The sequence below is a fragment of the Amia ocellicauda genome, chromosome 13 (genome assembly GCF_036373705.1).
Source record: "Amia ocellicauda isolate fAmiCal2 chromosome 13, fAmiCal2.hap1, whole genome shotgun sequence".
Taxonomy (NCBI): Eukaryota; Metazoa; Chordata; class Actinopteri; order Amiiformes; family Amiidae; genus Amia; species Amia ocellicauda.
This window is the reverse complement of record NC_089862.1, coordinates 22,232,740-22,256,671: the sequence shown is the minus strand read 5'-3', so window position 1 is coordinate 22,256,671 and position 23,932 is coordinate 22,232,740. Positions and strand designations below refer to the sequence as shown.

The window sequence follows — 23,932 nt, the reverse complement described above, 5'->3', positions numbered from 1 at the left end:
CCATTTTGATTCCCAAAAGTGTTTTACAGCAAAAGTTATCGCAATTATAAGTGTAATTTACCAGCACAGACTATTCTATAATTCATAACACACACTCTGCTATGAACATTAATCCATTAAGAGCCAATTGGCTGTGTTGTACTGCAGGCGGTCCAAATATATTAATTTCTGCACCGGGCTGGGCCTACTATGCCTAAGGGTTTATACTATTTTTAAAATTCTGAAAGACTGAACATCCCACAGGAGCATATGGCAGAGTTAATTGTCCTGTCTCTTTTTTCAAGCCTATCCCTATATACTGCATCCCAGTTTGGACAGCCTATGGGGACATCCCCATTCTGTCACTTGAAGTTAAACTATAAAAAATGTAATTTCACTGCCTAAAGGATGAAGGACTTTTAGCTAATACAGCTCACCATTACCAAGGATGTCAACAGGGATTTGTTCTGGCTCCAATTTACCACTTTCTTGTGATTTCAGTCTATTTACGCAGCAGAAAATGGAAGGTCTCATGCGTGTGAGGAAATACAGCAAGTTAATTTTAAATATGTATATGTAAATTAAGTTAAAATTGGTCACCAGCAGTCAAAATGAAAGCTGATGTGTGTGCTATTCCATAGTACAGTCCTCAGAGTAGTATATGCTCAGCTCTAGTTGTAAGGTGCTTCTTGTTTGACCAGTTTTCCATCTGAAATGGTGTCCGTTAGTATAGTAAGCAATGTGTTCCTGTGGGTTTGCTACACAATGTGCGTCTGCCTTCCTTTTGGATCTATGCATTGTTTCTTTTTCCTGCAATCTTCAAATGATACAAGCCAGGATAAACCAGTCCATTCAGCACTCATAAAAGCCTGTTGTATCCGACCTCGTAGGACAGGACAGAGGCTGGATGCATCTTCTAATAGCAATTTTATTCAGCCATGACTAAAGAAAACACGAGGCTTCGGGCAGCGAGGGAACAGTAACTTCCTGTGTAGACTACAGCACAGAAACTGGCCAGGGGACACCAAACCGCGCAGCTGGAGACTCGAGCTAAGCAAGAGGGTGCGCTCCATGCGTCTCTCACTGGGCAGCTTCCCCGAGCTCCACGGGGGGGGTGTTTTCACAGTGCAAAATGGTCCCAGTTCAAACATAAGCACTGAGTGGCATTATTCCCAGACGGCTGAATGTGATGATTCATGCCTATGTTAGACAAGTTTGTGCCATGTTCCCCACACTGCCCGAGGGCAAGGAGGGAGTCTGTCTGGACTAAACCCTGCAGCCCTGCACAGATTAAACTGAATAAAATACTCTGGACCCAGGGGGGTGGGGTAAAGTACAACAAATCAGGGTACGAATCAATTGGAAGGAAGAATAATTTGTAAAGAGTTAATTCCTTGCAATGGGGGCAGGGAAACCAGGCTGCTGCAGCACTCCTCACTGACAGACTAATGTGGGTCACATGAATGCTGAGGTTTGCTGAACAGATCCTATCTGTAGGGGTTGGTTCAAAATGTCAGCTGGTCTCTGGCTGTATTTTATTTATTTTGTTACTTGCACGCCAAGCCTATTCCATGCCAGCACAACTTTGCAACGGCGAAAGAAGTCCTATGTGTTGCGAATGATCAGAGCACGTCTCGGACTACTTTTACATTAATAGATTTTAGAAGATGCATTCATAAAAGCAGAACAAGGTGCAACCAGTTTTTTTTACCCACTTACATTTAATTTAGATATAAAACCACCAATCCGTTAATAACCAAATCGTTTATTATGCATGAACACATCCATCTTCTCTTTGCCGCACACACACCCTACATCACTACATGAAGTCTGAATTCAGCGTAGCTCATTGTTGTTGTACATGCTTTAATAAAATGATACATATATTTACAGGATCTGCAGCTTCCCTTCAAAGTTTTGCCTTCCCACCACTTTACTTGAATAGTATTTCTTTTAAATCCCCCCCCTCACACTTAAAAAGAGCTTCTGCGAAAAAAAAATAGAACAAAGCATGGGGCTTTTGGCCATTACAACACAGTAGTATATGGTTTTCATCAACTACATAAATATGGCAGTAACACTGAATATACTTTTTAAAGTCTATATACAAGGTTGTGACATAGGAAAGGATTTCTAGCCGGCCTTGGTTTACACCGACAAGAGCATGCCTTCAGTCTGATGATTTCATTAGGAATTGGCTTTTTGCCACAAAACATGTCAATGGGGCATTCTTCTGTTATCCTTTTTTTTGTCTTAAGCAGTTCAAGTTTTTGTAGAAAACAACTGAAATAAGGCACAATTAATATTGACCATTTGGGGAATACAGACTTACAGCTGACATCTGAGGCATGTAAACATCATTGGTGAAATTTCACTGGCAAAATTACTAGACACCCTTCTAAAATGAAGCCAAACCAGTGACCTTCCCTTTTCAATCAGAGATTCAGCTTTAGTGATTCAACACAGTTCAATGGCAAGGACCACTAAACTCCACGGTACAATCACATGGTGACAAACTGAAAATCTAGTAGTGCAAAAACTACAAACACAATGGTAAAAAGAGAATCAATGGCGTATTTCCCCTTTGGACGTCCTCTGCCCGCAAAACACTTTTTTTTTCTTTTTTCTTTTTTTAAAAGGCCTCTTAGCACTTTTACCAAGACCCATAATGCTTGAGAAGCGTACTTATACAAAAAGCAAAAGCTGATCAGTCATGAAATTGCAATGACAAACAAAAGAAACGGCCTCTTTCTCACACCTACTCCCAGATGCATACCCCATGCTCCCTGTAACAAAATGTGTTGACATTAGGACAGTGACGACTGGAGAGGAAAGAACAAGAACAAAAACAAAAAAATTTTGGCAACACAAACCAGACACGTTGAATCATTAAAATCCCCATGGGAGCATACATCTTTGTTGTTGGTTTTTCATTTTGTTTAATCTGTACAAATGGGACGCGGCTCCTCTGCCACGAGGTAACTGGCCCCGGGCTGTGCGGGGTTGGGTGGCGGAGCAGGACTATGGGACTGCAGCTCTCCAGGCCCTAGCTTTGGTTGAGCAAACAGTTCAGTCATGTTTCATGTGATCCTTGATGTCTTCTTCGTCTGTGTACTCCGAGGGTTCGTCGCCAGGCTTCAGAAGCCTGCCCACATAGTCATACTTTTCTGAAATGCATACAAAAAAAAAGAAACACTTTGAGTGTGGAAAAATTATACACATTTTACATGGCCAGATACCATACTGTATCTTTGCTAAATTTCACAACTGACTGACCTGGCATGACCCCATCTTTTTTGTAATCATTTTTCTTTGTTATTGAGATTTGATCTTGATTTTTGCTGTATCATAAAAGCACCGATAAAGAGAAATGGTAATGACTTGCTTGTCCCGATTTCTCCTTTCACGACCATATCTGATTTACTGAACACAGTTTAAACACATGTATTCTGCCACTGTACTCCCTGTAAACATTGTATGCAAGAAATGAAGGGCAAGGAGGCCATGTCAAGATAAGAAACTCACAGAACCCTACAAAATAGACACAAAATGGCAATCACAGTTTACTATTTTACTTTTCCTAATCACTTAAACAAACCGCTTACCCAAAAACTGCATCTCCCATTCTCTTACACTCTCCATCTGTACAGCATTTAAATCGGACAGGTCATCATACTCGTCTCTCAGGGCGTCTTTATCCAAGCAGAATGTGGCCAGGCCCCTGGATGCATCTCTTCCAGCAAAAATTCCATAGGGCCCATCTGAAAAAGGAAACGGAATTGAAAACCTCAGCGATGGTGGACATTCATTGATCAAAAGAGGTCAAGCAGCTCTTGGGCTGAGGTGAAGGAATCTCACTGCCAGAAAATTAATGCCAGACCAACATTTCTATACAGCAATGCAGACAAAAACCACTTTAGAATACCCTTAACTGAGAAAATGAATCGTAAAATGCATAAAACATTGGGGGGGGTTTAATCTATTTTTAAAAACAGCTGGCAATATAACCCAGTCGAGAATGATCATTATCAATGCAGGACAAGGACACGATTTCTCTTGGAGGATGCAAGGAATCACAGGACTAGAATGCGTCATCAGGCTCAGCTTTAGTCCCATAACGGTTCAAAGTTGAAAAATAATGACAGCGGTTGAGATCAGCTCTGAGGAGACATGCCAGGAGTGCTGTAACATTGGCCGAGCTGGAAGTGACAAAGTTCAGTGTGCAAAATACAGACAGGCAATTTATCAACCTGGCGAGCACCGGCGGAGCTTCACACCAACAATCACACGAGACTCAGAATGAGGCTTCCACCCTGACGGCGCCCGCAAACCGAGACATCACATCGGCTGGGTGCACCTGCCACTTCCATAGCACAGTATTCTGCCCCTAACAAAACTGTTCTTCTAGCAGGAGGTCTAAACTGTGAGTTAAATAGCTGGTATTCTGCAGGCCTTATCACTTATTTCAGGCACCCAGGTCTTTAATGCACAGTGAAGGTTGCTATGTTAACCCTCTAGTCATGCCAGGAAACAGAGAACGCACCCTTGAAGATTTGATCATAAAGCAAATTATAAGCTTAATTTGACTTTGCATTACAGATGAAGAGTTGCTAAATAAAGATTACGCAAGATAGACTGGATGATGCTTTCAAAACAATTATAAAATCAAGATTTGAAATGCATGAAAAACGTAAATCTTTAGAAAAAGGGCAGTTTGAGTTTTGGCTAAATACTCTGTTGATGTGTTAATATAAACAAAATGTATCCATGCAGATGTATTTCAAGTTTGCTTTTGTTTGCTTTGGAATTCAAAAAGTACGTGTGAAGAGTTACAATGGCATCCACCCTAGTATTGTGTTTCTCAATCAACTAGGAAGCAGAAATATAATAGTTGCTTAAACATTCCCATGGAGAACTACGGAGTGATTCACCTTCAAAACATTTCTTACAAACCCTACATTGAGACCGTATCTTAAAATGCTTCAACCCAGTCAAGTGTAACTATCGTTTTATCTCTGGAGAATTTCCAGCATCACAAAATGGACCACATGCAAGGCCAGCTCCTATTCAAAGCAGACTAAAACAATGCAATGCAGTAACTTAACACTGCTTGTCTACAAAAGATGAGCAACAAAGTTATGATTTTTAATATAATATATTATTAAACCTATGGCGCAATGCAATCACAACATGGAGTGACTGAAAAGCAGGTTCTTTTTTGAACAGGTTCATCCATACGAGTTTGTGATTTTAAAGTTACAACATTCCCAAGACAATATCGATGGCTACTCGTGTTCAAACATGTGTCTTTAACAGGTAACAAAATCTTCTGGGGACTGCCATGTAAATCAGAGACAGTGTTGATCTTAAACTATCTCCCTTTACCAGGAAACAAGATCTGGGGAAGGTGTTAAAAGGAGAATGATAATTAAAAAATAATCTAAAAACAGGAAAGCAGTGTAATTTAATTAAGAAAAATATAAAGGGCTTGTGGTAGATCATTTACTAGACTGAGAAATGAACACGCAAACATTTGATGTTCCTCCACACTCTTCAAACCTCGGATGAGGACGCGGTGCCTCCAACTGTCCCACGAGCAAACATTACGCAGTCAAATGAGGCGTGTCAACACAAACACCGGGGGTGCATTTAAGTGCTTGAACTCTGTACCATTTTTGTTTTACCCCTCAAAGCCCATTAGGTAACAAAACTAACAAATGTAAAAATGCAGTGATTGTAAAACATCCAAGAGGCCAGGTGGTTAGTTACAAAATAAATCACCATTTGAGAGATTTGGCACAGAGCATTGTGGTTTTGCTTGCATTATAGCAAGCCTGTGTCCTCACATATACAGTCACAACTTTACTGAAGCAGTAAAGTTATTTGAATTAAAATCAGGTTTCTTCATACAAGAACAGTTTGCCAAAAATTGCTTTACACCCAAGGAATTCTCATGAGATGCGGAACACCACTAAAAATCTTCAGACCACAACGAGTTATGCTATTCCTTACTGTTAAGGACAGAGGGTTCCTTGTAGTTTTCATATATAGGGCTGCATCATATTCAAATACTAAACACTAACAGGTTCTTTAATGTAGGCTCACTACTTATGCAAATATATTTCACAATATAACTGGCAATTACAAGATGTCAGATAAACACTTATTTTCTAAACAATGAATTGAGAACGTGTCACCAACCAGGATAAGACCGAACAATCAGCAGTTCACAATCTCTGATCTGCTTATTTTTCCAGCGCAAAATACATCTGAACAAAATTGGTGGTTTACCAATCTAACCGATTTCATTCAGGAATCAAAGACTTATTTGGTCAAATGAATAATTCGCTGTTTAATAATCTCTACCTGAAAACCACACAAACACTGCCCTGACAGGGAGCTTCCATGCCTGTAAGATGATGTACCAGTAGCCCACACAGCCATTCCTGGCCATTCGTTTACGATTTATTAGCAGAATCCTTACCCAAGCAGACCTATAGGTGTCACAATTTATGTAAGCCTATAAATAAAACAAGGCCATAAGAAAATGAACACGCAAAAAAATCATTGCCTCACATTCACACCAATTCCTAGTGGACGGTTTACTTGACGTCTGTTACCCGGGTGGAGTTTTGTGGTGGTTGATACAAACGTTTTTTGTTTTTAAAGGAGTCCTCTGATCTGGTCATTATTAGAAACTGAATGCATCAGTGTAAATAAAGAGTTCAGAACTCCTTGAACTACTTACAACGTGGGTCTTATTACTGGCTCATTCAGTCAGAAAAGACTCTGAGTGAAACGCTTTAATTAAGATGGGTAGATTAACTGAACTTGGCAGTGAATGTAGGCGAGAGTGAAATCTTCAGAGATCCTACTCTTGACACAATTGCCTTCATGTTGCCATCCTGGCTGCCACAGTGCAAGTCATTTTTTTTTTTTTTTAAAGACTACTGTGTGACTCCCAACAGTCAGACCTGGAGGTAAGCATCAAGACAAGACGAGGAAAAGCATGTCATGCAAGATTGGTGCTTAAAGAAATGTCATTGGCTTTGTCAAATCTGAAGTTAATATTTAATTAAAAAATAAAAAATAACTGGAGAAATGGGTTATGTTGCTCACCTGAAACTGTTTGTCCATCTCAAAACCCTACAATACCAGCACCACCGCTGTACCAGTTGTATCAATGTTGTGATATACTGTTTAATGCTTGTTGCATTTAGAATACCACAACATATTTTTTGGGCCATTTTGCACACTACAGTAAAATATTTATAAAGTCAAACATGAAGCACTCGGGAAATAATTCCTAGCTGGGTTGCTCTAGATTTCATGAGTGGCTCCAACTCTCCCAAATGAGTCTGAGGTGAGCACAGACCCTGCTCAGCTTTGTAAATAGTTTAATGAAATGAAAGGATGCTGATCTGATAAGATACAGCCAGAATGTTGCAATGGACAAATTGTGTTAATTTATCATTACAGTTATTGTTTTATTAGTAAGTACTTTCAATTGGCCTAGGACTTTAAACTGGAGTTTCGTTTTTATCTGGTATCAAATACCAGAAGAAATAATAATTGCTGAATAAAGTCCTATTATCTAGTGACCCCCACACATACAACCCACAGTGGTCAAACCCTCTGAAAACAAGACCGGGTTGAAACGCAAGTTATCACTATACTTTACTAATACGAATTCAGATTAGCGGTGAGGTTGATCTGCATGAATGAACCTTGAGGCTGTTTTGTTTTATACAAAGATATAGGTTTATTAAAAAAACGTAAATAGACAACAGGCATTTGTAAAGATAGGATAGAGACAATCATAGTGGATTATATTAAAATTGAGAGTGATAGGAGATCTATCCAATACTCAAGTTTTGACTAAAGGCACAAAACATGTAAAATAACAAACAAGTATTATGATTACGCTACCCGTTCCTACAATTTAGACCCCATACACAACTAGGTTTTATGTAATTGTAGTTTGCCTAATTCTTGACTAGTACGTGAAATATACTACCTGTGTGGTAATACCTGTGCACTGAGATTCAGTCATGCAGATGTTCGATAGTGGGGAGGGCTGACAGACTGCTTCAACTTGAGGATGGTTGCAAAGCTTTCAGGTTTTTGGTTCAGTCTTCCTGGATTTCGTCTCCTTGGTTTCTTCTCCCAGGTTGTTCCACTCCCAACTTAACTTTTGATTTTTTTAAACATTTTAGACAGAGATTCTAATCTCTTTCCTTCCAAACTTCTGATTGGTCAGGTTTGGGGTAATACAATGGAAATTCGAATAGAAGCAGTCTTTACCATTCCTCTCCCTTGATTCCTACAGAATGTGTATTGGGGGTGTGATGGCTTTGAGGAATGTGAAAGTGGTTCAAATGTTACCTACAGTTTCTAACTCTCTATATTGTCAAGTTTAGTTCTATCAATTACATTTTCTAGTCCCTCAAACATGACCTTACAGTTGATACCAAACAAGCCAGGTGTTCTCTCGGTGATGTTAGATTTGAGTCTTCTTGAAATTCCAGGAGGGGCTGGTCTGATGCCCATGTCAGTGGAGGATCCATTAGGATGCGTGAATAATTCTCTTACCAAATGTTAATGTTGCATTGTATGTGAAATATAAATGGTCCAATGGCTGTTTTAGCTAATGCTCTTTCTTCGAAGAACAAACATGGCTTGAGGCAGAATTACTTAATTACTTGTTACCAAGCTGAAGAAGAAGTTGGGTAACACTTCTGTTAGCAGCACGTAGTTTGTATTTGGGTTTGTTGCCCTGGTCTACGGAATATATAAAGTACCTTGAATGTCTGTTTCACAATGAAATCTTCAATTGCAATGTGGTGCTAGTCTCTGTGGAGATGGGGCATGGCAGCCCATTTGTCAGTTGGGAGGGGTCTGTGTTATCTGTTGTACTTTGGTGGGCACAGGCCTGTCGTAAAACGCAGAACTTCAAAGCTGTCTCCTTAAGTCCTTTAACACAAGCCTAAATTTCTCAGTTAGGAAGGTATATTTCCCAAAATAAGGTTGTATGATTTACAGCTTTCTGCTTGGCTATGGGGTATTCATTGTTTTACATGTGAAAACAATATGGGACCTTCATTCTCTGAAGCACAAGCAGCTAGAATCCAGTTATTTTGCATCCAGTGTCTTCTTGACTGGGACCCATTACTCAACAATTCAAGGAAGTTAATGGGTCAGTAACATACCAGGTAACCACTTTTGTTTACAGGATCATGGTTTCTTTTACCATGGAGATTCATTCCCTCTCACTAAGAAGGTCATCAAGCATTAGGAAAGCTACTGCTGATGAGATCTGTGGCTCATGATTAAAATTCCACCAGATTTCCATCACCTTCATCCCTAGCACTACCCACCCTAAAGTTTGCATAACTGAACTGGGAGCTTCCTTTTGTCAAAGGCCAACAATGAAGCCCTTTGTATCATCCATCTCTAGTCTCTTGTACAGCTTGCAATACTCATTTTCAAATCTTTGTATAGCCATTAACATGATGGCCAAACTGACCTTCCTTCTACCTATACATTTTTACTCATGGTCATCATTGAGACATGTTCCACATTCGTCCCCAGGTACAGATTAACAATGGATAAACTTAATTTTCAAGCCAAAAAGCAGGCTTAACTAACAGAACTGGTCTTAAATAGCTGCACCCGGGGAACCATTTACCTCTGTAAATTGTGTTTAACTGCACAGTAGCAAGCATCTCTGTACATTTGCATTTCTTTTTAGGATTATCAGTATAAACATTATGATTATGTAATTCAGTACTAAACTGTGTATCTTTATTAAATGGTCTTAGAAAGACTTTCCTGTGAAGCCTGCATACTGCCAGCACTGCTAATAAATGAGACACAAACAACAAAATATCACTCAGTATTAATTCACTACAGACAAAGCAACAAATGAACCAATTACTTGTTAGGGCATGGTTCTGTGGTTTCTACTCACACTGACAGAAAACACAGTGAAATGCTTTCAAGTTTTCACAGCAAATGAAATCTATCAAACTGATCCCATTTGGTATATGGTCACAGAATTCTGTTCAACCATTTTAACACACACTGCCTCCAAATTATAAACAAGCACATAATTACATTGTAAGGACAAAATAAATTACAACCCTGTTAAACAGCACAGCACAGTCAGTTCAGAGCACTATGTTGACCAACAAATAAAGGCTATAGTACACTGCATGTAAACTAAGTAAAATGTTCCACTTATTTCCATTCAGCAAAATCAATAGGTATTATCTACAGTACTTAAATATTACATCAATGACTCTAAACAACATAGGCATAATGAAAAATGACACACCAACAAGATGCTGCCAAGTAAAATTTGTTTTAGATTTGATTTAATAATTAAGGCTGAAGTCTATTTGTTTCAAGATGTCTTTCCCTGTGCACTGTTTTAGGAAGAGACGGTGGGTCTTCATGCTTTGGCCTTAGATTTCAAAAAGGTCTAACTATGTGCAGAGCTGATTAACTGATCATTTGAAAATTGGGGAGAATAGAAAAAAAACTTGCAAAACCAAATTGGAAAAAATTAACCGTTCAATACAAAGGTTTTAGTTGTGTCCCTTTATAATATAATGGTTTGGCACTGCGGTTTTAAAAGTTCAGGACAGACGACAAAAAGCACTAATTTTAGTCTTCATTTCAATCATTCCTGTGGAAGTGCACAACACACCCCACTTCATACCAAAAACACATTGCACAAGAAGTCCAATCTGTCATTGAGCAAAACATACAGGGATGTCAACGACAGAGAAAATTACATGTTTCTTATACTGTGGCTCTCTACACGAGGGTAGATGGTCAACTGGTTAAGGTCAAGTAGGTCATCAAGTGGCTTTATTCTCTGTCCTTTGAATCAGACAGAAGTGATAGGCGGTGTTTATAGTGTAGTTTAGCTCTTGTTCAGCTAGACATTATTGGTTGCTTTGGATAACATCTGCTATATATTATTCAAAAGCCTAGAATGTGTTTTAACAATGGAATTACCTACTGCTTAGGTTGCCAACTTTGTACTGTATATTTAAGCTTTACCTTCATCTCAAATATTTTCTTACAACAATCCTCTCATTTCCATACCCAAGAAAGTTGCATTCTACTGCCAAGCATATCACACAAAGCACATTTCCGTAATTAAAATCCATCTGTACGGTCATATTCCAATGATACATGAAGCTGTTACATATACAGTGAGGGAAAAAAGTATTTGATCCCCTGCTGATTTTGTATGTTTGCCCACTGACAAAGAAATGATCAGTCTAATTTTAATGGTAGGTGTATTTTAACTGTGAGAGACAGAATAACAACAACAAAATCCAGAAAAACGCATTTCAAAAAAGTTATAAATTGATTTGCATGTTAATGAGTGAAATAAGTATTTGATCCCCTATCAATCAGCAAGATTTCTGGCTCCCAGGTGTCTTTTATACAGGTAACGAGCTGAGATTAGGAGCACTCTCTTAAATCTTGCTGATTGATAGGGGATCAAATACTTATTTCCCTCATTAACTTGCAAATCAATGTATAACTTTTTTGAAATGCATTTTTCTGGATTTTTTTGTTGTTATTCTGTCTCTCACTGTTAAAATACACCTAACATTAAAATTAGACTGATCATTTCTTTGTCAGTGGGCAAACATACAAAATCAGCAGGGGATCAAATACTTTTTTCCATCACTGCACATATACATATACATTTTTAGCACCTATGTCAAGAAGTACAGCAATCTAAACAACATTTTGAAATACTGACTGAAATATTTTGGAAAGCAAGTAATTCCAGGGCAACCCATTGCCTGAAGCGTGTTTTAATAAAGGATAGGTTTGAAAGTGTATATTGACACTGATGACCATGTCTGAAGGGAGTGGCTTACAAATAGTTTTTTCTGTCAAAACTCAATGAGCAATTACTCACACTGCAGAACAGGCAAAACGCAGACCGACAGGGTCAGGCTGAAGGAGAGAGTCAGAAGACATATTTCACAAGGTAGAACATCTGCTTTGACATGGGAAGGTTACCCTCATTTAAAGTGTACATCTGTGATCTGATGAAAAGCATCAATGCCCGAGTAGCCAGGCTCATGAGGAATCAATGGAGCAGAAAGTACACTCGTCATGTCCCAGCAGCTGTCCTGCGATTCCCAGACCGCTTTGCTCCAAAGTCTCCCTAAGATCAAGACTACCATACATCAGTGCAAAGACGTCCATCACTGCTGCAAATTTATGAGCTGCATTGCTAAGATCAAGAAAGACGTTATAAGTTACTACTATATAAGCCTTCACTTACTTTTACAAATACATTCCCTCCCCAATGCCATCAGTACATTGACTATTCTGTAAAACACACAGAAAACCAGGGCGGTTCACAGTACAAGATGAGCAACATGATGGCCTACATTTCCAATTAATCTTAAAAACTTTCACATGGATGTATTTAATAACACTACCTGTTAGTTTTAGTCAGAATCTAGCCCAACTCATGGCTTCAGGGAAAAATGTACTATATTTATAGCTGTCCTAGTGTAGGCGCTGTATATGTAAAATGTTGCTGCAAATGACCAGAAAACGGCATAAACATTTTATAGAAGTGTCCTTGACATTTGTTTTGTTTTTCCCGTCGAATACCGACCCATAAGGTTCTACTTTTTAGGCACTGAATCTGTAGCGTGTGAATTCCTGTCTAGATTTTAAGCGTAAACACACCCGCCAAAGATAAAGGCTTATGCATTAAAAAACAGTGAAATAGCACAGCCAGGCCTCCTGAGTTGGCGATGGTTTTGGACTGCTCCATACTGTTCTTGGTGTTTGGCAATAGTAGTATTCTCTAAATGTCAATGTTGCTCATTTTAAGAGGGCAAACATCTTTTCTTCCTTTTAAAATCATGAAGAATCATCTTTATTACTACAAGATGTAAAAATGGTTTTAAGAATTTGAGCTCAAACTAAATTAATCCTTCACAGTGGTGGTTTTTACTCAAATGGTGTCAGGGCTAGAAGGTGGCTGGAACCTTTGTTCTCATTATAGTTTACGAAATATTTTAAATTCGTCCGAGTTCGCAGCCACCAAAATCCATCCCTTTTAATCTGCTACAGGTTTCTTTTCTGGAGCAGAGGTCATGACAAATGCCTGTCCATAATAATAAATTCCAAAGCTACCAGCATGATTTTCCATTGAGGGCAGCTTTCACTCACACAGGATGAAAGTTTATTTTTTCATTAAAGGGACACGGTGGAACTTGTTTACACTCAAACATCTGGGCACAGACAGACCAGGGAATTGCTCCCCCATCCTTGGGCTCAGGGCTCATGGAGCGGTTTGTCTCCAGAGGCTGAACAGATAAGGACAATTTCATTTCTATGGAAGGGGTGGGGGAAAGGGCAATTTTTTTTAAATCCTAGCTACAATTTGACATTGATACATGGCAACATTCCACTTAAACACACACACAAACACATAAGAAATACACTACAACCTTCTCTCTGAAAATTTTAACACAAAAACAACCCCCCCACACAAAATAAACAAGCAAAAGCAAGCCATATTGTGTACTGTACTTAACAGCTAAAATACAGGGTCACAAAAAATAACTCCAGCATTTCAATTATTCAAGTTTGAAACCCAAGTTCTTTTTCCATTACCCTGAAGATAACGGCTTTTATAGTAAAATAGGTCAACATTTTACATTACAGGAAGATACTGCTCCAAAGCCAAATGTTAATAGGGCCCAAAATGTCTCCGCTAGTTGAAAAATAAAAAAGGTGCGTCAAATGAGCAGCTCACAACTTCTCCATAAAGTATGTACTAGCCTAGGGAGAAAAGTGGGTTTAAAAAAGAAAAGTATTTTGTTTAATAAATTAAACCATTCTATGGCACTGACCCTTTTTAATCAAGGCTTCATTCTATTTTATGTACTGCCACTGGAAGTTCATCAGTTGACACCGTTTTGCATCAGATTAATTATAGAACTATCATGAGGCACTGGGATAAAGCGATTTTATTCATTAGAGAGCATAAAAGTGCCCTTTCAGAGGCTAGACATGGGTAGTTCTAACCGCAAACAGTGGCTCTGAGTCAGTAAAACAAAACTTGTCACAGAATCAGAGTGAAGCACATAAATTACTATCACAATGAACATGAAAAACAAAATTGTTAATTTAAAAGGCAATCAAATGGTTAAAAATACTGAAATCGTTGAGCCCTTCTACAAAATAATCATCAATAAGTACCAATCACACTGTCTGCCTCAGAAACCACTAATGTCAAAGCATCCAGTCACATGAACACTGCAGTGGAATTAGTTACTTAGAATATGAAAATATAATACAATAAAACAGACATTAATCACATTATTAAATAACATTTGTAAATAAGTATTGCATATCCAGTGTCACCGAACAGACCTTTCAATTCAGGAAGTAGGCTAAGTGTGCTTTAGTACATTGGTTAACTTGCTGCCATTCCTCAATAATGAGAGCACTAATGAGACTCGACCCTTTGAGTAAGCGGACCAGAGCCAGTAAACCATTGCTGACCTCCTAGATGACACTCCCTTGCCCTTGCTACAACAATTTGCTCTGCTGCTGTAGTATGTTCCAAGCTGCCCTGCAGTTGCTGGTGAATTCCAGTGCAGGAGCAGCTAAAAATAAAGTCCATGCACACCCTGAACACATAAAAAATAACTTCAGCATTTCTACTGAGGGGAGTTTTAAGCGAAGACAAGGTTTCATCCTGCTACCTCATCCTGTGACCATCACCATCACCCCCACTACCAAATTCACAATCTAGGGCTAGACGCCCCTGTGTTTTCTGTCGTAGTTGTGTTTTGTGTTTTCCAGCACACCCTGAAGGACATCTGTGGAGGTGCTCTGTCCCTGTTAAATGACAAGATTAAAAAAAAAAGCAAATCTAACATTCATCATATCCTCTACAAGACCTTGAAAGGATCCCAGACATGTTTTAATTATTGTGCTACTGTAACGAAGACCTGTCTGTTGCATCCTTATATCAGAGCCTGAAACTCCAGAACATAAGTGCTAGAGGTCTGTTTATGATCACCTGAAGAAATTCACTCATTTGGGATTTTCAGATTTTAACATTAAAACTTTCCCCTTTTAATTATCGCAAAACCTACTAGATCCAGGCAGAACACCCACAGGTCACATGCTTGCTGACAAAACTGCTACCATAGTGCAAAGTACTGCAGTAATAGTGGCAGCAGATCAAACTGAATTGCTTATTTTATATACAAACAAAACACAAGGACAGACATACAGATTTATTAAACAGAAAACCTTTCAAAACTGGAAAAATAAGTCAGCATAACATTTTAAAGACAGTGGCTTACTGCTTAAATAGTTGTGTTATCTGTCTTTTTACAGTGTTGCTTTGAGCTTTGCAAACTAGTAGTTTCAAAGAAGTTGCTAAATAATTCAAGCAGCATTGACAACAATATTGTCTAGTGACTGGCGCTTTGTATTTGTGGAGACTAATTTTTACATTGAGCAATGAAAGGTGTACACAGGTACAACTAACTTGAGCAGATAAGTGAATAACTAAAATCAACTTTTAGTTGGATAAGCAAAGTTTTCAAGATAGATTTATTGCAGAATTATTGATCATGGGTGATTCTGGCTGGCTGAAGCTAAATATTTCATGGCAAACTCTGCACAGTTGACCGACAGGACGGATCATAATTTTTTCTACACAATTTAATCCAGTACAACCTGAATTTCATACCTTACTTTTCTTCCTCCAAGACAGCAACACTACCGCCAAACAAAATACAACACACAACTGGCTTTATTACTATAAGAAACTATACAAAGTTTGACAATTAAATTAGCTGAAAATGTCTTGTGAGCATTCCAACTCATGGTCTAGTGGCAGCTAAGAAATAGAATATAATTATTGGATCAGAGATCTTGTTCAGAGGCTCTTGGTGAGGTGTGATTTGCTGCAAACTCAAACACACATGAATGAAAGTGTGTGCATGCTGCAAGAAGGGACATCAACTAGTAGTGGAAATCAGTAAATGTAAATGAATCTATCCAAAGTTAAACAATACTTCCCTTGGTTTAAATGTACTTGAAACACAAAACATAGATTAAGACTAGCGGAACACTGAACAACTTTAATCAATATCAGTTTCAGAGCAGCCTTTCAATGCTGTTAGCAGAGGGTCAACTTCCAGAAGTACTTACATTAAAGATTTGTTTTGGGATTCATATACTAAATATTAACCATGACTATGAAAACACAAAATCTCTATTTTATTGCAAAACACAAGAATAATTGTGTGAATTAATCTTACAGCACAAGCAGGCACTTTAAATAAAAAACAAAAGATCATACAAGGAACTGAAAATGAAGACTGACGTTAAATAGTCAGTTACTGGCACCAAGACCTGCACTAGACCATAGACAGTGTTATTTTATTTTAGAATATATTCAGTTCAGCACTAGAACTTCCATGCAGCTTCAGGAGGGACTAAGGACCCCGTTCACACTTATTAGGCCGCCCTGGGCTGTCTCAAATTTAGTCCGGATTTTTTCAGACATCCCGTTCACACTTGCGGTTTTAGGAGCCCAAGTGCGTCACATATGCGGGAGAAAATGCGGCCTAAACGAAATGCATGCCGGGAATAAACAAATCTGCTCAAACAAACCAGTGACGCAGGACATTAGCTCTGCTTACAGGTGTGTGCGATGTATTTATAATCACAACTTATTAATATCGATTGGCTATTGTTCGGTTCTATATTGTATTTGAAAGTAATCTTAACCCTTTGCAGCCGAAGCTTTCTGACTTCAATCATACTTGGTACAAGAAAAAACAATAGCAAGCTTACCAGCTACACACTTTTATTTTAATCGACCAAGTAGTTTGAACCGTTTACATTATAACTCATTACTTAGCCTAGACTTTTATAATATACGCTCACCTAAAGGATTATTAGGAACACCATACTAATACTGTGTCTGACCCCCTTTCGCCTTCAGAACTGCCTTAATTCTACGTGGCATTGATTCAACAAGGTGCTGAAAGCATTCTTTAGAAATGTTGGCCCATATTGATAGGATAGCATCTTGCAGTTGATGGAGATTTGTGGGGTGCACATCCAGGGCACGAAGCTCCCGTTCCACCACATCCCAAAGATGCTCTATTGGGTTGAGATCTGGTGACTGTGGGGGCCAGTTTAGTACAGTGAACTCATTGTCATGTTCAAGAAACCAATTTGAAATGATTCGACCTTTGTGACATGGTGCATTATCCTGCTGGAAGTAGCCATCAGAGGATGGGTACATGGTGGTCATAAAGGGATGGACATGGTCAGAAACAATGCTCAGGTAGGCCGTGGCATTTAAACGATGCCCAATTGGCACTAAGGGGCCTAAAGTGTGCCAAGAAAACATCCCCCACACCATTACACCACCACCACCAGCCTGCACAGTGGTAACAGGGCATGATGGATCCATGTTCTCATTCTGTTTACGCCAAATTCTGACTCTACCATCTGAATGTCTCAACAGAAATCGAGACTCATCAGACCAGGCAACATTTTTCCACTCTTCAACTGTCCAATTTTGGTGAGCTTGTGCAAATTGTAGCCTCTTTTTCCTATTTGTAGTGGAGATGAGTGGTACCCGGTGGGGTCTTCTGCTGTTGTAGCCCATCCGCCTCAAGGTTGTACGTGTTGTGGCTTCACAAATGCTTTGCTGCATACCTCGGTTGTAACGAGTGGTTATTTCAGTCAAAGTTGCTCTTCTATCAGCTTGAATCAGTCGGCCCATTCTCCTCTGACCTCTAGCATCAACAAGGCATTTTCGCCCACAGGACTGCCGCATACTGGATGTTTTTCCCTTTTCACACCATTCTTTGTAAACCCTAGAAATGGTTGTGCGTGAAAATCCCAGTAACTGAGCAGATTGTGAAATACTCAGACCGGCCCGTCTGGCACCAACAACCATGCCACGCTCAAAATTGCTTAAATCACCTTTCTTTCCCATTCAGACATTCAGTTTGGAGTTCAGGAGATTGTCTTGACCAGGACCACAGCCCTAAATGCATTGAAGCAACTGCCATGTGATTGGTTGGTTAGATAATTGCATTAATGAGAAATTGAACAGGTGTTCCTAATAATCCTTTAGGCGAGTGTATATAAAGATGTGAGCTAGCGAAATGTAACAGTACATTTAAGGCTATAGATCGATATGACAATCAAACAATAAAGAGACAGTACTGTGCAGCGGTGCAGCTGTGTCGGTATCTGTGTTTATTGCGTTTATTCCGCGTCTCTGGGGGCGGGGCTTGAGTTGTGTCACACACTGACGCTTTCCACTCATTTAGGCCGCATTAGGCTGGGTCAAAAAGCGGGACTAGTTTTGACACGGCCCAGGGCCAGCCTAAATCTATGACCCCGTTCACATATGACTTAGGCCGGCCCAAATCTCAAGTGTGAACGGGGTCTTGGTAAAGGATGCTCCTTCCAATACACAAATAGGGGTCAATTCCTTTTGTTCAATTCCAGTTCAGCCTGAATTCAGTCTAGTCAATTCCACATCCAATTCCAGAAACAAGCTACGTACTGAATTGGTATAGATCCCAACTCGGTCAAAGCCATGTCACATTGCACTTCCAGAAGGCCTACAGTCCACCTATACCAAGGACTCATAAACCAAAGTTTTCCTCTGGCAACTTCCACCAAAGGAAGTTTCAGAGCTTTCAGACAGCAACATTTCCCCACTGGATTATTTTTTCGACCAATGAAATACTGTGTTTCGAAGGGGATTATACAATTTATTTGACCGGGAAGTACAATAAAGATTATTTATGTCCCCTAAGTAGTATAGTAGTGAAGAATAACAATTGCTGCATTTAAATAATATTTTATATTAAGTTATTGTACACGCAAAGCAGCGTGGGCATTTAAATCCCAGCAATATTTTTTTTTACATTTGGATCTTTTCTCATTCCTACTGAGTTATTTGCACGATTCTTTTATTTGTAGATTCATATTTGTTTATGAACCTGTTCATTTATTTATTTTGTGTAAAACAAGTGCGTTGATTACAAACATTAGGCGTTTGTGTACATGGTGAAGCCCTTATATGATTCCAGAATGTTTCCTTGTTAATCCGGTTGTAAAATAACAGCAGCCGCCTTTATTACTTCCAAATGCAACACGAAAATCTATAAATAAAAATACTACGATGATTGGTACAGTCACGTTTATTTTGTTTCCATCTACATGCGTGTTATTTTTTAATAAATACATTTCTTATTTATAAAAACATAACAAAGGAGTTCTACTAAACAAATCTACAAATGGAAAGCGTGAAATACTGTCCTGTGTCTGTTTTAGCAGAGCCAGCAGCGCATGTGCTATTACTGAACCTGTGTGAGAGTGAGGGCCACCAGGCAACTCTGCCCCCAGGCCTCAGCTGACCACACCAATGAGCCTCTCAGCACTGCAGCTTTATTTACACATCTACACATTCTACAGCTGGCAGTTATATCTGAAAATAAGTAAAGTACCCAAAGGTTGTTATTACTGGAATTTCATTATTTGTAATTTATTTTCATCAATGATCTAAAAAGGGTAATGTTGAATTAATGCCGTCATTATCAAAAACTCCCTCCTTTTTTTCCCAATTTTCATTTTTTTCCAGAATTTGAATTGATCTATTTTAATTGTTGGAATTTTACATTGAGTGCCATATATTTTATACAATATATTGATTTCATTGATAAACAATAATAATCGGCTGATTACTCAGAAATCGGCTTTCCCCCCTAATTATTGTTATCGGTATCGGTTTTGAAAATCCATTATCGGTCAACCTCTAAAGTGAACAGCCACTGGGTTACATGTGTGCTAGCTTTTATCCCAGTGGTGAAGGAAAGGGAGATTCTGTTGCAGCCTTAGACCATGCAGAGTTATGGATCTGTAATGGCAGGCTGCAGCATGCTGTGTTAGGCCAAAAAGCAAGGACAAGGGCTTACCGTTGTTTGTAATTCTACTTGAGAAACTAAAATATACATTTCACATTTCAATCGCTGCAGTGACAAAGTGCTTTTCTTTGCTTGATTTGAGCCCTAACAGGAACATGCTGAAGAAACTGAAACAATAAGATATGATCAGCAGCACTCGTATACATTACAGCATTACAGCTAACAATAGATAGTTATAATAAGGAATGTGTCGATAACATGGCATTTGGCAATGGTTGAATACAAAAGTTCACAGATTAAATATTTTTGAAATTATGTAATTTGTAAAATTTTAAACATTAAGCAAATTGACCTAATATGGTACACAAATCAGTCACTCCCATCTGCTTTTACATTTGAAATCACAACCTGGATTTAAGACATTTAAGACTGATTTGTGATCCAACAAACCTTAAAAGGAGCCATAGAACAAAACATTAAGTTACTAAAAAATGTCAATGATATAAAAAATATATATAGTATATTATACATGTTTTATATTCAGCTTAGCAAATAAATCAATGTAACGTTACCAATACAACCCAGTTTATGAAGATATTTTTCTTGCAGGTAATTCGTGCTACGATACAGGAGGCTACCCATTTGTTTAAACCCAGATCAGCTTTTCTATAGCCAAATATGATCACAACAAAAACAAGAAGCATCCCACCAAATCCATTACAAACTTTCACAAGTAGGCGGCCTATGCAGTCATTTCTTACATTTACACTACAGAGGTCACTGACTCCAGAGCCCTCTTTCCTAACACAAGCATACTGACTGTAATGAGACAAGCTGACAGTTTTCATTATGGCCATTTTTAGCTGTACTGTAATGCCTTCAGCATTTTGAACTGAGAGACCAGTGTGCCTCTGCAGAATGACTCAGGCAACCACTACTGTTAGAACGCTGTAGCCAACAAGAGCTATTGTCATAGGTCAGTTTTAAACCATTATAGCCTCAAGCAGTGGCTTTATCTTACAGACACTGACAAACTGACAATCTGTTGGTCCAGAATATGCTGCTTACGAATACAGACGTTCACCAAGACATGACCAACGAGTTTTAGAGAGAAATGATTCCAGATAATCTCCACAAAGGTATCTGGCTGACCTGGAAATAAGATGATGCACTATCCCTAGAGAAGGGACCTCTATAGCGTTTCTTCCTATTACTAAGTCAGTGGGAGAAATCACTTAAAAATGTTGCAATAAAATTACACAAGAAACTGCAAATAATCATCACAGTTAAGTGTACTTTAAAGTGCAGTGAGAAAACTGATAAAGCAAATTGGGAGATAATTTTGCTGCACTAACTTAGATAAAGTGGTGGTTAAAAGTTGTCAGGCTTGCCCAACAGCTTGAGCCCAAGAAATGTCCAGTATGATGTCAAATATTATAAAAATGTGTAAGGGCTTTGAAACACAGAACCACTTCTCTTACTGCAGTCTATTCCCCCTCCGGAGACACTCTGAAATGAACCTCAGCAAATGCCATAGAATCTTTAAACCCACAGATAACTTGTCTATACAATCAGCACTCTAGCCCTATTACCCATTGTTCTTGAATTAATAACATGAATATATTGTGCAGCTACTGCCCTATTTCAAGGTTTATCCCGATTACAAAAGAGGCTGCAAATGCTACAATTGTCTGCCAAATTGCTTAGTTATAGTGAAGGCATTTCTAAAAAGTTTTTAAACTACAGTGAAATTGTGTAAATGTATACCCATGTTTTTATTTAATTTTACATCTTTTTTTAAATTACGTGCTGCAGAAAATAATCAAAATGATGACTTAGCCAGACTCAAACAAGCTAAATTTCAGTCAACCCTGCCTCAGACCTGCAGGAAACAGCATTGGCATCCAGTTTCATTCCCCTGGGGATTGGGGGAGTCTGCTAGTGTCTCAGCTTGTATTGCCTTCTTTCTCGGGCACAAGGTGACCTCACCTCAGACATTTACAGTTCACTCAAACTAGAAGAGCGGGATCGGAGAACAGGGGATGGTTGTTGCAGAAGTGACTAGAGAATCTGATTTTCCTGTTTCAAAACAAAAGAAAATGCAGAACTGTACACATTGAAGTGGTAATCTTCAGGTGAGTTGGGTGAAGAAAATTAAACACTATATGGTTTATAAAAACGTGAACTAAATTATATTAGAATTACTCTGATCACCAGCTCCTGTCAGGATAAGAGCTATACGATTGGTTGTTTTTGATGGCCTGACTAAAAATGATAGTTTCTAAAAATAAAATAAAAAAATGTATTTCCCTTATATTAACTACCAGAGTTGAAATACAGTCGATCAGAAATGTATCTATTTACCATCAGCTCAGTATTATAATTAAAATGTTTTGATCAAATCATAGAGCAGACTATACAGAATATACAAAGAACTTCCAATTCTACAATTTGCCCATTTCCAAACGCCACATTCTAACTAAATACAAAATTAAATATGCGATTTGTTATTCCAGTGCAAACGCCGTCTACAGTTTCTAGATTTGCAAGATTTCGACCCTTCAGTTTTGTACACAGAAGGTGAAAAACACACCCACAGCACATCCATCACTACCAGACTGAATCACGAAAGGAAAATGAAGAAAACATGTTGGGTATGCCATGTATCGATCTTGCATTCGTGGGCAATGTTTGTGTGTGGCCATGCAAATGCAGCACCGTGCACATGGCATTAGAAACAAGCGCCTTATTTTACAACAAAAGAGCACACTCCCCATGCTCTTGTGTCAACTGGGGTTGTATACAACACAACAAAGCGACAATATGAACAAAGAGCTGGCTAGGTAGTCTACAAGTTACAAAGATGCTAGCGCTAACTTCCCCTTTGTATTGTATACATTCAAGTAGATCTAGCGTGTATATTATTGTTGTTATTTACATAAACCTGAAACAATGTATCCTGGTCCCTTTCAGTGTAGATGCACAGCGAGGACCACATGGATCCCTGCAAGGAACTGAAAAAACCAACCTCTACACAAGTGCATAATGCCTCTAGCGTTGGTAAAGAGCACAAGTCGCATCTTTTTCTTAGATCCAATTTAAGACTAAATTATGCGTTTTGCGATGTCGAAAAAATACATATATTTCACAATTGCAAGCCGTGTCGTTTGCACAGCAGCTGCAGGTATCACCAGACCAGTGGTGTGTACCTACGTGTACATTTGTTGCAGTGCTCGGACCCCTCGGCTGGCGTTTTGAACATTAAACGAAACGCGAAACGTCCTTACCGCGCCCGTAGAAACGCTTGCCGCTGGTCACGTCGAAGACTTTCATATTGACTGCCATCATGATCCGGGGATTCTGCACACCATCGTACTCCCTCAGTTGCTCCAGAGTGAAATCACGTCTCTTCATCTTGGGCAGAGACGCGGCCTCCTTCCCCTGGCTGGCGTCCGAGCCGACCCGCCTCCCCCAGCGCCTGTAAACCCCATAGCAGAGGGCAAGCACCAGCACCGAGACACTGACATTCAGCAACATCCCGCCTAGACCGAAGCCAGGTTCAGGGTCCTCTGCATTCACCGACCCGCCACTAGTGTCAGCTGCTTCACTCCTAGCGTCTCCATCGTCCGCCATACTGCACGTTAGCGCCTACCCCCACAACACTGCCACCCACTTGGGCTGTAGTCAAATCTGATTGGACGACGACGAGAGCGGGCCTTTTCCGTGTCGGGAGTTGTAGTATTTCCTCTACGCAGGCCTCCAACGAGCAAGTACTACATTTCCCGTGAGCACTCGCGGTCATGCGTGTTTTTCCCTGTTGTTAAAAACGACCGGTGTACCATGGACGTGTTGTTTTATTCAGCTTTTGCCAAAACGGTGAGCCTCTGTGATTACCGAGCTGTAGTTAAACCACCCGAAGAGTCACCAGACTCACCGAGAATAAAAAGCCGATGAGACCCGCTATA

At 39.3% G+C, this 23,932-nt stretch overlaps 1 protein-coding gene across 1 annotated transcript; it reads right to left on the bottom strand.

Annotated features, from left to right (window-relative positions):
• Positions 1–1,728: 1,728 nt before the first annotated feature.
• On the bottom strand, positions 1,729–23,628 carry pgrmc2 (progesterone receptor membrane component 2). Its single transcript, XM_066720165.1, has 3 exons — positions 23,255–23,628; positions 3,585–3,740; positions 1,729–3,146 (listed from the first exon to the last, which is right to left on the bottom strand). The coding sequence occupies exons 1-3, from the start codon at positions 23,598–23,600 to the stop codon at positions 3,049–3,051; spliced, it is 600 nt and encodes a 199-aa protein (XP_066576262.1). The 5' UTR covers positions 23,601–23,628; the 3' UTR covers positions 1,729–3,048.
• Between the last annotated feature and the right edge of the window lie 304 nt (positions 23,629–23,932).

Bases quoted from the DNA above. Each gene is read 5' to 3' on its own strand.
- pgrmc2 (XM_066720165.1), bottom strand. From the start codon at position 23,600: ATGGCGGACGATGGAGACGCTAGGAGTGAAGCAGCTGACACTAGTGGC. The intron at 3,741-23,254 runs GTAAGGACGTTT...TTCCTTTTTCAG, and splicing joins CAAGCGTTTCTACGGGCGCG to ATGGGCCCTATGGAATTTTT. The intron at 3,147-3,584 runs GTAAGCGGTTTG...TATGCATTTCAG, and splicing joins ATGGGAGATGCAGTTTTTGG to AAAAGTATGACTATGTGGGC.